Source organism: Bombus pyrosoma, linkage group LG2, assembly GCF_014825855.1.
Source record: "Bombus pyrosoma isolate SC7728 linkage group LG2, ASM1482585v1, whole genome shotgun sequence".
Lineage (NCBI taxonomy): Eukaryota > Metazoa > Arthropoda > Insecta > Hymenoptera > Apidae > Bombus > Bombus pyrosoma.
The window spans coordinates 12,310,163-12,327,729 of NC_057771.1; the positions used below are offsets into that span (position 1 = coordinate 12,310,163).

The window sequence follows — 17,567 nt, forward strand, 5'->3', positions numbered from 1 at the left end:
ATGATTTTTCTTTTTTTTTTTTTTTTTAATAAATTTGGAAGAGTAGCTCGACTTTCGCAAGCGAGGAAGCTTAAAGTTCGACGCGAACAAACGATGCGATATTGTTGCGATTTCACAGTAACGATAATCGTACTATTTAACATTCACAACATTCTCTACATTGTCTTTTCTTCGCATTTTTGTAAATATAAAAATTTCGAAGTACGAAACATCAGATAAATATGCAAAATTTGTCAATGTGAAATTTGCTACAATGCTTGGTGTCATCACCGCAATATCGCAACGATGTTCCGCTATTCATCTGTTTAAAACTATAATAGAGTATCATCAATTTGCAAAATCGCAACAACGTGTCGTACAGTTAGTTCGCGCCGAGCTCGAGATGTTTCTCGAAATATTATAAATCAGTAGCCGCAGAATTTCTCCGCATCCACGTTATAGAAGTATAGATAACAGAAAATAAGCTACGTTCTTTGCTCTCACTCTCTGATCGTACAGGGAACTTTGATCGTCATCATACGTAGAGCTCGGTTCGATCTTCCAGTCTTATCGTACGATTCGTAGGAGGGGAATCGCGAAAATCCAACGATTCTTCTGCCTCGGCGTTACCCTTCGCGTATTTGTACAAGCTTATTCACACTGATGCATACAGACACATGTGACGTCACGTACAAGCATCGAGAGAAAGATTTGTGTCGATGATTAAAGCCATTGATAAAGGAAGAAGTAAGTCAGAACATTGATGAATGTAAGTACACTTACTTCACGTCGCTTCGACTCGACGTGAGAACCAAGAGCAACGTTTTCTATTATTCCAAGAGGAATTTTATCAACAGCTTTAATTCACGATTAGCTACATATAAGCTTTTTGTCATAGTGAAGCCGAATATCTAATAATAATGGACGGACACAGTGACTTCACCACGATCTCTTCAACGGAGACGCAGGAAAATTGCAATTCGAAATTTTCACGAGTTCGACGCGAATCAATTCGGAAAACTTCTAACCAGTCCACTTGACTCGACGCCTTTACGTTACAACGTTTTTTTTTTCTTTTTCTAACAATGAAACTATACATATTATCCTTTGTTCTGTTAAGTATGTATATAATATTATATACTAAGATTTGGTTAGTCGATAAATATAAAAAATATGGTATCGTCCCTACGGTCACTATAAAAGAAAAAGGTACGGTATTAAGATAAAATCGAACACTTCTAATGGACTGTAGTAAAATGTCAGATGATGTTGAGATTTTGCTATACAACGAGATTTGTATAACGACGTCGATTATGTTTTTAACAAACGTGGAAGATGAAAGTCGTCTGTAACTTGCTTATAAAATATCGAATAATTTTGTTCGTATATTATAAAATATGTTCCATCCTATTACATTCACTGCAATTCTATTTTTGATTGCAAACTTGTATTGTATTGTATCTGATAAAATCATCGTCTTATCTTAAGGCTTTAGGGGGAAAAGAAAAGAAGTAGCATTTGATGCATCGATATAAATTATAAAAGAAATTCTAAAAGAAAACTTTGGATAAGAGATCGAAGAAATTGAATGACGGAACCAATAAATACAATTTCTCCAGTTACCTTGTCCCTATTGCGATAACGATAGTTGATAATTCGACCTAGATATTGCTCACATATACCTCTTTATATATTTATATGATATATACAAATAGAAAAAACACGGTATTGACAAAAAAAGAAAAAGATTGGAAACCATAGAACGCTTACAAAAACAGAACGCACAACTTGTACAGCAATTTAAGGCACAACATAAACGCTGTGGCGCTAATATATTCGTTGAATTATTGATCATTTCCAACATAGCATGCTTTATCTTGCAGCTGAAACTATCGAGAAGTAAGCCTTCGATAGCTTCAACTACAGGAACCCAAGCCGTGAAAGTCTCAAGCACTTTAGCTGCATACTGCTTGGGTGGTCTAGCGTGGTAAGTCTCCTGATATCGACGACCACAACTTAAAGTTATCCTATTGATTCGATTTCTCTCCGATCCCTCAAGCAATGGACAAAATTACACGACTCTGAGTCACTAAATAGCTTAAAAGTACCGGAATTCACCTTTTTTCCCGAGTCTCTCTTTTCTCACCCAATCTGCGGGTGCAGGCGGTGGGATCGCATGTGTTCGATGGGTGGCTTCTGGTCCTGGACTAGTGCTGGTCCTTTCGATTTCGGAATCCTGAAATTTAAAAGTAACTTTTATCGTAAAACAATATCTTAACTAATATAATCGTGCAAATCTATTATTTACTGAATCTTGGTTAAGGTATTATATTATATATACATATGTTACTTGTTAGTTTATATATAATTATCAGAAAGCAATTCTACGATAATTATAATGATCACGAGCAGTGACATAGTTTCGTAACGGTAATTATTCTTTCTATAATCAAGCTTTCACAACCATTCCCGTGTAATTGCTTTTCTTTAAGGGTATAGAAGCCACAATGTCTCTCACCTCGTAATTATAGCCGTGCCCCTGTCGCGGGTATCGGCTCGTGTACAAAGGATTGTTGAAGACGTCGTTATCGTTAGAATGGGATGGATTGTGAGGTGTGACGATGGTGTGAGGCACGTGCGCGACTTGCCCTCTCGAATTCCTCGCCTTCCACCATTTCCTGCTATCGTCGAGGATCTCCAGGTATTCACCTCTTACAACGGTCAACTCCTTATCATTGTTCGCCGTCCTCGGATAAGTAACCTGTACGATTTTCGCGTGTCTGGCTACCAGGTCGTCTAACCAAGCTTCCTGAGCCCTTTCCATACCGGCGGCTCTCGGTGTTCTTTCGATCGAGTCCACGGATATATCGCTGTGCGCTCTCGTTTGATCGACTACTCTTTCTTCTCTACCATACAACTCCGAGGCAGTCCCGTAATTTCTATCAAAGTACTCGTTACCAGCACGCTCTTCTCTACTCTCGTACTCTAAGTAATCGCTGCTATAATGAGACTCGTCCACTTCTCGGTGGTTATAGTACGGATCGTTTTGTTGTTCAGGGAGCTCGTCCCTCTTCTGTTTGTCAGCGTTTAACAGGGAAGCCAGATGATCATGGTCTCTATCCTCTGGTATTGGATACTCCGGGGACCAACCATCCATAAATATAGGGTGATACGGGGGAACGTGACCTTTCCATTGATCGCGCGGTATTAACCACGTGTCGCCCAGTGAATGCCAAAGCTCTGTTTCTTTACTGGTGACACAATTGATCAATAAGTTAACCGCTTCCCTAGTCAATAACGGCGATACCACTTTGCTCGGCAAGTTCGGATCGTAATTAGTATCGTGAGACGCGTCCACGATCAAAGCCAGTGGCGTAAAGAGAAAGTGTACCAGTTCAGGAGCGTTAGGATCGTGAATGTGAGCCTTCAGTTTGGCTAGCAAGTTGAACGACAGCTTAAACTTTTGGAATATATCGATAAATTCCATCTCCGGAGGTGGTTTCGCCCTCATTGTTAGCATCCCATCACCCAGATTTCTCTTCTTCGACTTCCGATTGCGCCTTCGACGTTCCAACTCTTTGGAAGCAGCCGCTGCGTGTTGCAGACGCGCGATAAATTTCTCAATGTCGTCGAAACAATGGTTCAGAATGGTTACGTCGCGTTCGTATTTCTCAGAGGATGTCGAGGATACCTCGTCGTTGTTCTCCTCGCGAGATATATCGTTTTGGCCGTCGGCTGTAATCCAGAATTAAATTACTCCATTTTTATATGCGTCTATACGCTTCATGAAATATTCAAGAAAGTAAGTAGACAAAAATAAGAAACAAGCAGAAGGAAGGAAAAAAGGAAGAGAAGAAACGAAAGAACCTACCATTGTTAGCGTTAAAGGCAGATACTTGTTCTCGGACGTTAACCCCGTTTAAGGGTGGTTCTGGCGGTGGTAAAGTAGGAGGCGGTGGTATACGACCTCTTGGTCCCCTTGGCGAACCACCGGGTACCAGTTTACCCATTTGTAGCATCTTTAGATCCTCGACGAGATCCTGGGCCGAGACGCTTTGACACTGGAATATATGCATTTCTGCCCGTTGACCGGAACCACTGTCATCCGCCACTGTGAAGACGAGAATGTTGTTATACATCTCCATAGGGTCCCTCGACGTGAACGCGGTCGGTTCCTGTATCAACGAGGCTGGGAATCGCTCCATGACGGCCTGCATACGAATTTATCAACGATGCATTAAGTGAAATTGCCTCGAGACTCGTAACGTAAAGTAATTTCACAAATGTTCCACTTCGTATTTGATCGTTCGCCTACGGTAACTACACAAGCTAGTTACTATACGGTTCTTTTCTCTTTTCACTGGAAAAATCAGTGGAGAATTTCTCTGTGTGTCTGAAGAGGAATCTTTACCCCCGTCTCGTTGTCCATGATCAGCACCCAGTTCCGTTCCAGACGGAGCTGCATCTTTTGACTCCAGATGCCGTTACTCTTCTCCAACTGCAAAAGTCGCCGCATACCGTCCGCTGGATAAACAATACCGGTTTCCTTCGTGACCGTGAACGTGGCCAAATGCTCCATCATGTACGTCGGCTCGGAACTGCTCACGCGGCCGCCCGATGTGCTCGATGGACCACTCGACCCTCCATCTGATGTATCATTGTTAATTCGTTTAATAACTGTTTCAATTATCATTCGAGTGCTTCGACTGATTTAATAACAAACTACTGCTATTTAACTGTGACAAACAAGAAACATATATATAGAACTTTGATGACGATTACTGATGAGTAGTATCATAGATTACCTATGCAAATTCATACTTTTGGAAATGAAATGGAAAATATGGAACCGAGATATACTCTGCCTATTAAATATTATAACAAGTACTATATTTCCTTATAAATAAATATATAAGTGCATGAAAATCCGCAATCTACTTGTTATAATAATTTGATCCTAGTTAAGTTTAACGATGGCAGGAAGAAGCAATCTAACATTATGTCACTATTACCTTTATTATAGGTGGAAGGACTGTGTCCACTGTTGTAGTACGGCATTGTGACCAGACAATCGTTTATCCTTTATCTGCAACAAATAACAAATATCCAAGTTGAAGAAATGGATACTCTACCATTATTTTATAAATTTAACAAAGTGCTATTTCCTATTGAAAAATTATTGTTTTATTTTATTCGAAATGATTTTTTTGTTAGAAAATTCACCGCGTAATATAATGATAATAACGATGTCACAGAAGTTTGTTAGGCGTACAGGTTTAATAACTTAATGATAGAGACGGGCGATACTCGCACGTCGCGTATCGTATCCGGCTACCGGGTCATGGGGACCATACTTGGCGGCACGAAAGCCTGCTTGTAACCAAAGTGAAATTCCAATGAGCCTAATTCGCTCGCCAGACATGTCGAGAATTCCTTTCGCGTGCCTTCCACTTATCGAACCGCAGCGTCCGGAGGTGAGATCCCGCGGACACAATGGGCCAATAAATATTATTCATCGACAAACACATTTGCAGAAACGAGCCTCCTCGCGAGTTGTGTGGCGCTAAGATGTACAGAAGGAGGAAAATACCGCCGTGTACCCGAAAAGGAATTCCAGAATTGGAAAGACTTGGTAAATAAATAGAAAAAGATGCTTTAGTTTACTCAAGAAACTTTGATTTCTTTTAATTCCCTCTTTTATTATTTTTATCTTATTCAATTTGGGTATCACAAGTGTTTTGATTTTTGTTTATTAAAAAGCCATCCTGAATCAGTTGGAATTTTCAGTTTATTCAAGAAACAAAATCAAATCCTTTTAATTTCTTCTTTTACTTTTCTCCTCGTATATGACACTATAGAAATATTGCGAGTTACAATATCTGCTATGTTCTTCGTTCATTAAAAAGCCATTCTGAATCGCGTGCACTTTTCACATTACTTTTTCCTATTTCAGTTTTGTAGAATGTATCGTTGCCCGGTATGAATGGGTTTTGTAGTCATTCAAGTTTCTAGCACTATTTGTATTCCTCGACAGGCGTTCCTAACATTCCATTACCGTTCTGTAATAGGTACTATATTATCTTCCAGCGATTTTTCAAACGCGCTTCTATCGTACAACCTTCGTTTCTCGTTAATATTTTCCAAATGGATGAAATATCAAGAAAAATTGGTCCCCTCTATGAAATATATGAAATGATATATTCTCTAAGTGGCACCAGGGCAAAGAGAGAAACTATGAAAACAGCTTGGTTTTTGCATAGTTATGCGCGAGAAATGTGAAATTCTGAATTTACTCCGAGAGAAACCTATTTGATTCGACGACGCTTTGTTAAACGAGTGTAAACGTCTCACATCCATACGGGTGCAAACAGACGGCGGTTTCAGCCAGGTGCTGGATAAAAGCTGTCGATGCGGGCTTGGCGGGCTATTTCGTTCGTAAAGGTCGTAAATTTGCAACGAGACGCATCTACTTTTCAACGAAACGTCGTTCAAAGGGATTCGCATAACAACGTCGAATAATACAATATTTTCTTGGCCCATCGTATGAACAATCGGTCTAAAATAGGACAATGTCTGATAAAGGTGAAATGAAAAATAATGAGAAGATTTAATCGCTAAAGGACGTGAATGGTGTCTGAATAGAGGCCCTAAGGATCCTTCAGTTGCATACAATTCCTCACATGTCTTCTCGTATGCGGAGAAGGCGCTTGTTTTGGACCGGATGATTTATTCGAGGTAATAAAGTGAATTTTACTGATGCCTAGATCCCTAGACTCATACGTAATCGTGATTTATCGTTGTTTTTCACTGTTACCTATATTTATTAGTTTTTCTATATCTTTAAGCTGCTTTAGATACCGAAATAATGTACTAAAGATAGATAAGTCTACGATAGGAAGTTACTAGAATGAACATATTAGGTGCGTAAATTAATTCAGTGTCTTTCCAAACGATATTCGTATAAAATTAATCATCAAATAGCATCCATTATGTAATTCATTTAAAGTTATGTAAACAGAAATAACATCTGTTTAAAGCTACCATATAACAGATAACAAAATAATTCAATTCCATTTATAGAAACGGATTTATAAAGGCACTGAAAATTAATATCTTCAAATGAAAATATTTACAAAATGGATAAATATTCCCTTGCAAAAGAGAAGTCAAAAATAAATACACTAACTGTATCTGAAAACAAGTCCAATTGAAAAATGAAATGTGCAGTTTCTCTTTGAACAGATTTCCAGAAACAGCAGTGGCCAAGCTACTTTTAATTTACACATTTAACCAGATTTCCACGCTGGATCGTAACTAACAGTCATTTTCAAATGTTAAAACCAGCGAAGGAGGGATACTTGGATCGACAAGCGGCGATTGGACGTGTTGGTATATGTATCGAACGTATTTAAGAACAAGCGCGGTACGATCCCGGTCTTTCCGGTTTTTCTCTCTCCAGACGCAATGAAACTACGGTAAAAGCGGCGAGAACGTAATTAATATTCGAAATCTGAAACGTGGAAACGACGCTGGTTCCTGCCGGTGGATAAACGTTCGTCCGTTCGGTGAATGCTTTCACTATGCGTACCTACTGCTGGGATTAGGCATGCTGGGAATCCACATAACGGAGAAGGCATTGTTACACGTTCCTATCAACTGTAACGATGCTGTTTCTAATCCCTAGAAATCAAGAATCTAGTCTTTAATAACATATTAAAAAAAAAAACACAAAAAGAAAAAGAAACCAACTTTTCCTCCTCATTTTGTTTCATTCCGTTCCGTATCGTAATTCTCTCTAATTCAAACCGCCTACTGGTTTCTTACTTAACGTAATTTAAACGTTCCTCCATATCATTAAGGCCTAAACGGATATATAACATTTTAATATATGCGAAATTCTCGCGATTTAATCAGGAAGCCGGAAAACGAGTTCGAAACGTGGCCAGTTTGAGAACGAGGGCGTTTTGTTTCGCGGCCCAATTTCGCTTCAAACGTATATCATTTTACGTGTCGATGGATTTGGGTCGTAGAACTATATCGCGATCAGTTAATGGCGTTGCGTAACGCCAGACGAGATACGTGACTCGATAAAAATCGATTGTATCATCGACGGTGGGAACGTTCGTTTGGTTTCCTCAAGATCGAGAGCCTTGTTATGGTCCTCTCTCTTGTACGTCTCTTTTTTATACTCCATCTTCGTTCCTCCCTTTTCCCGCGCCAGAATCATATATCTTTTTTCGCGCATGAACGAACTGACGGATTTGGTAAATAGAGTGTCTAACTAAGTTCCTAACTATCTTCGTTAGAAACGCAAAACAATCTTCTCGCGCGCGATTGTTACCATCATGACGAGTATACATATATGAATAATAAGCTTGGTAAGGCGCAAGGTGATCCCATATTTCGACGATTCGTGTTGATTATAGGTTAGGTTTAGAGCCCCGGAGCACGGGAACGATGGAGTAATTCGTTCCTTGGTCGAAGTCGTAACCGCGGTGTAGAGGTGTCGTAACAGCGACTTAATAACAGCTACGTTGAAAAGGGAAGGGAAATGGAAGGAAGGTGAGTGTGGGCTTCGTTTATATGCCTCAGAATCGAAGTCGTGTACACAGTGATGAACAAAAGTATTGCCACAGACCAGATTTTTCTATAAAATACTGTATAAATCTGTAAAACAGAGAATTCTTAGTGTAATATAATTTCCCAGTCTGAAGTTTAAGCAACTATACAATAAAAATAAGCAATAAAGTCACATAATGGATTGTTCGCAATGGAGCAATATTTCAATTCTAAAATTGTTTTGTAATCGATGCATAATCAAAAAAATAATAATCTGGAAGCAACATGGGAATTGTAACCAAAACAGAAATCTCGTTATAATAGTATCTGGAATAAAGATTTTTCACAACCGTTTTAAGAATCGACATCGATATCATAACTAGTTTCAACTCTTAAAAATTATACTTTACAAAAAATTAAATGGAGAATCGTATTTTTTACATATTTATATAGAATTTTAAAAGAAACGCTAATCTGTGATAATACTTTCATTCGTCACCGAATATTGATGCATTTCGAGATTATGAGCTAAATTCATTAGTGACGCTCTGAATTCTAGATTTTTATCGGTTCTCGCTCAAATTTGCTACTCTATATTTAACCGTGAGGAACATTCTAACGCTCTTTACAAAGTTCTTGAGAATTCATCATAGAACTAAAACGAAGATAAATAGAATACAGGAACATACAATCGATATAAAATAGTCTGAGGAACTATGCAGTAAAAAGTGGAATAAAAGCATTATCTATCGGAAACGTGGATTAGCGCCCTACATAAAATACATAGTCACTAAAATACTATAATGTATGTATGTTATTTCATACTTTTGTGAATATAGCTAAAGAAATGAGTTCTAAATAGAAATTTCATTTACTGATATAAAGTTTCACCTATCAAAGACTGTAATAAGTATTTCATTTTGGATATTTTATATATTTTTGCATATTAAGTATATTCATCATATAAAATGCATAAATAATACAATCCTAATACTAATAATCATGTAGTAATGTGTAAATATTGAAAGCTTTAAAAATGCATAAAGTGCATAGATGCAATGTTTCAGAAAATATATCCAACGCCAATTCTTGATTTCAGTGTACTAGATAGGTTAGACTCCTAGATCATGAGCCCTCAAGCGTTGAAGCTAGCTGTCCACTATTAAGGGTATAGAGGGCGCCTAAACATTGTATCGCCCGCGGCGCCGAACTCCTGCTACATCATCTCATTAACACGGAAGAATTTAAGAAACGATGATGAATATTTACTTTCATTTTTTAAAAGTACCACACAATACAGTTCCTCTGTAATAAAAATGGCCGGTCGATAAAGTGCTAATAATCGATGTAGGAGTCAAGTATTCACGGATCGAAAAGTAGAAAGTGAAGTATTCCATCTACGATTTACACTCCGTTAACGATCGTTTGTCACGATCGAAGATAAAGACGGTGAGATTCCTACGGCGTTGGTTCCAATAAGAATCGTAGTCAATCGTATCCAATGAGAATTGATGAAAATGGAAACCCTTATCACGAGTTGTCGCCATCCCCTGCTAAGGATTAAATTATGTAAATTCCCGGGAGTATCGGTCGTGGCCGATTGAATACGCAAAAAGAACACCGATCGAAGTACATATTCTTTTGGAATTCGATTATGTGTCAACACGATCGAAATATGTACGAACAGGAACATAAGAAAAGATAAAAGGAGCGTATTATATGGCTTGGATGTCTACGATCCTGTGACAAGTATAATTGCTTATGGATGCGGACACGCCCTGAGAGAAAAATTCATCCGGGGAATGCGCTGAAGTAACCACGTCCTTGACCGTACTTGACGGAAACGGCATTCAACCTTCTGATGCCTTCTTCTCCGTCGTCCAAGATGGAATTCTACCGCGAGGCGGTTGTATTCCAGCTGAACACCGTGTTTGGAACTTTTATTTGATGACTACCTAAAGAAAATATCAAAAAGAAAATCGGGGAAGAATGTTGGAAGTTGTTAATTCCAAAAGTAGTGGATTTTTTATTTCTTTTAAAACACTAATAACGCATTGTTCGAAAACAAGAATTCTGGCTTCTATATTTCAAAATGACCTGAATATTTACGAAAGATAAGAAAACGATTGCCTATTTTATTACCATGCCGTGATTTGTCGAGTATCTAATCTATAAAATAATTTTCAAGGATACTAGATATCCTAATGAATGATAAAATGATTTAAGCGCCAAGTTACACAGATCATATGTATTTATTTCATCTTTCCAGATTTTCATTGTAAGACTAAGAATCACCTTTGTAAATTTCCATGCTTTCTATAAAGTATACAAGCAACACAGTTACATACGTGTAATGCAGGCAAATTACTCAAGAATATTATCCGCCTGACTTGGAAGTGGGCATGCAGGATGGAACCTGATTCGCAGTGCGAAGTCTAAATGACACGGGAGAGGAACGGGAAATCTGACATTCTTGTTTTCTTCTCGCACAAGCTAGCACCTCGTTAACTGACCAAGATTTTGTTTCATTAACTGGCTATCGTCATCCTCGCCAATTAGGATATAAAAAAATTGGAATAGAAATAAAAAAAGCTTGGTTCTATAAAAATTACGCAAAGTTCATCGCTGAACGTTAATTTACGAGGGCCGTTTAATAATAGTACCGCGTGATTGATTTAAAAAATGGAGGAGGAATTTGAAATTTTTAAAAGATTTATTTCGTCTGGATCAAAAATTTTGTGTTCCCGCCTGGAGGCTTTCCTTCCTCTTCTTTTCGTGGCAACGTAACGCAACATGCTCGTTAGATTGGGGTTCGAGTGCGCGAGAAAGGGGAGGAATTTATGCCGTCGTTAACGTAACGTTCCTTGGTGCAAGGTGGTTTACAAGCAACATCGTAAAATCCGCGTCTTCTCGATTTATCATAGCACGAGCAACAAACTGCTCGCATTCCCTTCATTCGCCAGTGCGTGGAATATCTCGTGGCGAAGGTTGTTCACCCTTCTCGAGGGACTAAAATCACTCTAGATCCTCCGAGATAATGAGGTATATCGAATTGGTAATAAACAGTGGAAAAGGAGTATCTCAAGAGAATTTTTTCAATACATTTCCTTTACATTCTTTGTTATAATAATTTAGAATTTTATTATCCTGCAGTTTTTTTATTAGTTTCTTGTCGATTTATCAAAAAATAATTTTAAACATATAATGTCAATTGACCATTTTATCTGATTAATTGTCGAAAATGTATTTCTAAGAAATTTCGAGTATTTCTATTCTTCTAATGTAAGTAAGATACAAATACCAGACATGTTTGTTTATTTTACATACGTAGTATTAGCATATTTTGCTCGCGTAACACTTGTTTATTTTACATAAACAATACCAGAGAGTCACTTTATGAAGTCAGTCTTAAAACTGTTGAGTATGGTGAAACCAAATAAAGAATCAATTAAAGTTTTTGAACGAAGGAGAAATAATATAAAATATAAAATAGATAGAATCTAAGATAGATACTATAAAATAGATACAATATAAAGGGTCTAAACCATGGCTTTGGAACTTCTTACTAGGCTAATACGAGTACCATCCGGAATACATATTAAGAAAAGGCACAAAACACTTTATTAGATAGTGAAGTATCCAGTATCTTAAAAGCTCTGACAATGATTTTCAAAGACACATTCAATACAATTATCACTATTGTGCATTAACTCTTAAGGTCTCAACAGTCAACTCTCATATTAAGGTAAGATACCTGCTACACAACCTATAAAACCAGATCAAATTAGATCGACTAATAGCAATACTTTTAATAAAGTCAATTACCACTTCTATTTCAACGATAGATTCAGCGATAGATTACCGAAGAAACCAACTAGAAACTATTAACGATGGACCATATTAATTACCTAAAATGCAATACGTAGATGAAAGTCGATACTCTGGACCCTGTTTCACAATAATTTATCAGCTAATAATATTAATGAATTGACAATTACAAACTGCAAGTTAAACTTCTTTTTCGCAACTTTGCATTTATATTGATCTTTATGCACTTATGGGAAAATAGAATGCACATAATATACAAAAATACGTATATACAAATATCCAAAGTGGACAAAACAATTCTGAGATACAATAAAAAAATTAATTTGCAAAAATATCCACTAGTTTACTAATAAAATGTAACTTGTGATTTGTGATATCTCATTAATAATATTAATTCAATTGTGCAAGACTTGGTACCAGTCGAGGGCCGAAACTTTCAAGAAAATAACAATTTGTGGAGGTACGACACGTAAATGCCTGTTGAAAGTAAACATATCGCGGACATACGGCGGTATGAGCACTAAAAAAGTGGAAAGAAAGTTGCCAATGCGCCTCGCATACCTACTGATCCGCCGGTTGCGAACAAGTTTCGCAGTGAATGGACCGAGCGAATGAACTTTTCACTCACTTGCATCCATGGTCGGTATTAATCTCGATTAATCGAAACATCCTGATTAACTCAGTGATACCTGGTCGATAAATAAGCATTTTCGTCGCTTCTATCGCGAACAGATTATGTACTTCCGTGAACTATTGCTTTGTCACAGTGGTGCCGATCCGTCAATGATACATACGCGTTATCGAGATTTTAGGATAATTTTCGAACATTTTACTGCGGCTTTCTAAATCGAACGCAATTAATGCTTATCGATATTACAATGGCTAATAACATTATTTTCAAAACATGCTCGATGTTTCGGCGTTCCCTGAATTCGTCGGGCAACGTCACGCAAAAGTCGCTACTTTATGTTTGTTCATGTGTATTTTGTAACTGAAAAATGAAATTATTCGTAAACGATCATATACAAAGTCACACACAAAAAGTAGAAATTAAATTTGTTTTACGGAGATGTCATCGATTATCAAATTGCGCATATTTATATAAATTCATTTGTAATTAATATATAATAATATATAATATTGTTATGAATATAGATCAATAATAGTTTTGCATACTAAGTATTACAAAATCATCTCATACAGTGGCTACGAAAAGTATTGACTTCGAGACATTTATGTATAACTGGTATTATTTGTATTTGATATGTGTCGTAAACGCGTGAGTGGCAAAAACTATATGAATGCATCCCCTTTTTTCTCAGGGTATCGAAGGTCGTTCGATGCAATATCGATGCACGCGGAGTACGATAAATATTTGCAATTTATGTCACGACGGTCATAATCAGTATACGTAGGTATTTCGTAGGCGTGAATTACAGGTGATTGCCGTGCAGTCACAGTGTACCATAGACATCTTCGATGCTTTGAGTGTGTCGTTAAGGGATTAGAATAATCTGGACGTTTCATTGGAATTTTATCTTCTTTTTTTCGCATATTTCTGTATATATTTAATTATTTATAGTTACACCAATTATTTTTCATCTTTATTATACCTTATAAAGGAGGAGAGAATGTAAATTACGTATTCATGTTATTAGCGGATAAAAAATAAGTACCGTAAAAACTTACGAAATAACCCGTGTAATTGCGTTTGTACACCAACTATTTAGCCAATAAGAAATTTTAGGAATTTTTGCTAGACATGCGATTTAACGTGAACACAATTTTATTGAGAACAATAGTATTCAAAATTCGGAAACATTATCGATTAACGACAAACGATGCATTTGCTTGAGTCAAGAGAACGTCTATCGAAAATGTCATGGGCGGGGAACCTCCTTATAAAACGGTGAAAAAATGTTTGCTATTCTTTCTCATTTTTATGATCATTGATCCCATTATTTACACTTTTTAACAAAAACGCAGGATATATTATTTTATCAAAAATATATAAAAAATGTTAGTGAAAAGAATAAGAAAGAAATAAAGTTCCAAAACAATGAATCATTGCGATTCATCGTTAACGCAATGCTGATATCGCGACAAAAATGTTCACTACTTACATACGATGGATACTTATATATATAAAGATTATGCACGGGGAATCAAAATCTTATTAGTCTATAATGTTTGCACAGTTAACATCGCGAGAAAATCGTACGCTATATTTTCATGATGACTTCAAAGTGTCATTTGCATAAAAATTTTTTCGGACTACGATAATCGAGACGCAAGATAAACTCGTCGTCTCGTGGCTTCGCATTGTTTACCGTACGATTGTGTTACGTTTCGATTTTCGATCAAGTAAGTATTCGATGGAAATAAAATTGCATCGAATCTTTCCCCGTAAGTGCGTATTACCGAGTACATCGACCGCACATCTTTCTCATAAAGGAGGAAAGATAATAAAGTACATCCGGTTAAAATACAAACATGTGTCAATTAATGGAATTCGATTGCATGTTGTCGCGATAGTAGGATCTTTCTTATTGAAGTCCGTTACCGTGACCAGGCACGAAGTATGTATATATAGATATATATGGTCGAGTGCTGATTATCATCGGAGACGTAGAGCAACAGGTGTGACCACGACAGACGATTCTTCGCGGGGAGAAATCCACGTCGGTGTACTCGGTACAATGACTCCACTCAAGAAATCATTTCCATAAATACCTTGACAGCAGCGTTTCACCGAATCTGCTGAATTCCTCTGTTCCGCAATTTGGGATCCGTACGGAACAACTCGATAAAAAAAAAATCACAGCTCGCGCGACGTAAATGCGTACAAAAAACTGTTTCACACCGGTCTCTTACTTACCTATTTACAAAATGTTCACAATATGCACACACTAAAAGAGAAAAAAAGAAAGAGAAAAGAGAAGGAGGAGAAGCTTTTGGCAGAGAGCTACGTGCCGATCATGCTCGACTGGAAATACCTGAACGACTACCTGATTGCTCTTTGCCTGTTTGCTTCTTACCTGTTTTGCCCAGGTGCATTCCTAATGCGTGCTCTCTCATTGGTCGAATCGTAGCTATACAATATGGCGGTTAGATCTAACGGAATCAGATATTTTCAACACAATGGAGCAGGATATTGTAATTGAGATGTAATTGGCTGCTAGTAACGAGTAATTAATGTCCGTCGATGTTACGGTTCCCTAAATTGTATAGCGGAATAAAATAAAAATGAAAGTTATAAGCAGGGTTGCCAAAATGATAAAAAAAGAAACTAAAAAGAGATGAAAAATTTACGATTTAATAAAAATATAATAACTTTAATAACAAGTAACAAATTCTTTATAATATTTATGCATTATAATCTCTTAAAATATATAGATTTATATTACAAAATATTGAAGTAAAATTGTATGCTTTAAAAGCAAATTATTCAATAAAGGATATATGTACATACTGGTATCTTTTACATTTTAGGTGATACTATAGAAATTCCAAAGAAATTTGGACAAGTAATATTATGATGAAAGAATATGAAAATTTCTCTCTAAAAGTAACATCACGTCATACAGACTAATATCAGGTATAAAACAAAACATATAAATTAAGAGAAAACTATCGATAAATACAATATAAATATTTACTAAATATTAAAACGATTTCAGGTAATAGACTTTATAACAATAAAATTATTTTATTCGTACCAATTATTTATTGCATTAAATACAAATAAAATTTAGTAGAGAATATATATAATTAGATGCAATTCTACAGAATATACCATTGTCGAAAAAGATCTCAACTGTATAAACTAAAATATACTTTTCTTTCCAAATATTTAATGAGTTTCATTTTAATGTTAACATTTAAATCAAATTTCATTTAACATGAATGTTACATTTTACATTAGGCTATCAAGTATAGCCATATCTACTTGTCAATGTCGAAAGATTATGTATCATTTTCATAATCTTTTGGATTTTTACGTTGTAATTTATAATATTCAGCATTTGCCCATTCCATTAGCAGGTAAGAACAAATAAAGGCTGAAATGTAATGTATAATATTTTAATAGATAGATTTTAATAGATAAATATATAATGCTAGCTGTAATATAAAAATGTGTTAAGTTATACAACTATACTAATACGCTTCTACTGTTTTATTATTTAGAGAAGGACAAATTAAAATTATTATTTTATTATTAATTAATAAAAAACACTTACGAGGTGTAATAAAAAAAAATTCTCCTCTGCAGCGTTTTATAAATCGTGCACCAGCCTCACGTATTCCAGCAAAAGGACTTTGTTCATATGGACTAAGACGGAAAAATGTAACGCCAGTTACTTTTTCAAGTTCTCCAAACCTCTTTCCTCCCATTTTGACTGCATTCAAAAAACAATTATTTTAATACTTCAAAACATAAATGAGTATAATAAACGAATATAACCAAGAAACAAAATAAATAACATTAAAAAATATTACAAGTTTCACAAACATAATTTTTAGAAATAAACTTTATTTACTTTAATTACTTATTAAGTACTAATAATCACTTATTAAGTGTGAAAAATGAAGTTAATTATTCCAAAACGATATAACTTACATAATAGTTATACATCCATCAACCTGGGACGTTCTAATACACGCGGATATCTGATTCTAGTACCTCTGGTGCCTCTGAAATATATTCGCTAGATGGCATGTTTGTTATCTGCGTGTTAGAGCGCTAAATTTAAATTATGTGATTTGACATAAATTTGTATTAATATTAACACATTCAAATACTATGAATATTTATGTTAAAATTACATACTATGTAGTGGCAGTGGAAATTTATAAATGATTTTCCCATGAACAACTTATGCATATACATAAATAAATGTAACATAGTACGTATATTTTAATTTTTGTCAATTATTGATTTAATACTTAATACATTTGAATAAAATCATATCACATAATCGATTCAAACACATAAAGTAGTTATGATATTTCATGTCCCGTTTCATGTTTAGATTAATTTTCGATAATTAATTTGATTATGTATTAAAAGTGAATAGCAGCGTTTCATAGGGAATTTTTGTTTTTATTTTTCATTTATTGTACTCATAACTTTAACGTGCGTTTTTTTACAATTCAAATACAATGTTTCATTAAAAATACTAATATTTATTATGTTCTTA

The 17,567-nt window shown here is 35.8% G+C and overlaps 2 protein-coding genes across 5 annotated transcripts in view; both read right to left on the minus strand.

The window, feature by feature from the left end:
- LOC122576402 (epidermal growth factor receptor kinase substrate 8-like) overlaps positions 1–15,380 on the minus strand; it is a 20,707-nt gene extending 5,327 nt beyond the window's left edge. For 2 of the 3 annotated variants that reach the window (XM_043746674.1, XM_043746654.1), the window contains exons 1-6: positions 15,245–15,380; positions 4,992–5,065; positions 4,391–4,626; positions 3,851–4,190; positions 2,498–3,714; positions 2,098–2,215 (exon numbers count right to left, since the gene is read on the minus strand). In XM_043746674.1, the coding sequence (XP_043602609.1) occupies positions 2,098–2,215; positions 2,498–3,714; positions 3,851–4,190; positions 4,391–4,626; positions 4,992–5,037 (1,957 nt within the window). In that variant the 5' untranslated portion in view covers positions 5,038–5,065; positions 15,245–15,380. The other variant, XM_043746664.1, reaches the window with a different exon arrangement.
- Positions 15,381–16,070: 690 nt separating this feature from the next.
- LOC122576463 (cytochrome b-c1 complex subunit 8) lies at positions 16,071–17,067 on the minus strand. 2 transcript variants are annotated; one of them, XM_043746816.1, is made up of 3 exons: positions 16,988–17,067; positions 16,608–16,766; positions 16,071–16,427 (listed from the first exon to the last, which is right to left on the minus strand). In XM_043746816.1, the coding sequence occupies exons 2-3, from the start codon at positions 16,759–16,761 to the stop codon at positions 16,333–16,335; spliced, it is 249 nt and encodes an 82-aa protein (XP_043602751.1). In that variant the 5' UTR covers positions 16,762–16,766; positions 16,988–17,067; the 3' UTR covers positions 16,071–16,332. The 2 variants fall into 2 exon arrangements, with proteins under 2 accessions (XP_043602751.1, XP_043602758.1); XM_043746823.1 differs by having other exon boundaries at positions 16,908–17,005.
- Positions 17,068–17,567: the final 500 nt, after the last annotated feature.

Coding starts and splice junctions, on each gene's coding strand:
- LOC122576463 (XM_043746816.1), bottom strand. CDS start 16,761: ATGGGAGGAAAGAGGTTTGGAGAACTTGAAAAAGTAACTGGCGTTACA. Junction 16,428..16,607: donor ATTTTTTTTTATTACACCTC/GTAAGTGTTTTT, acceptor ATTACATTTCAG/CCTTTATTTGTTCTTACCTG.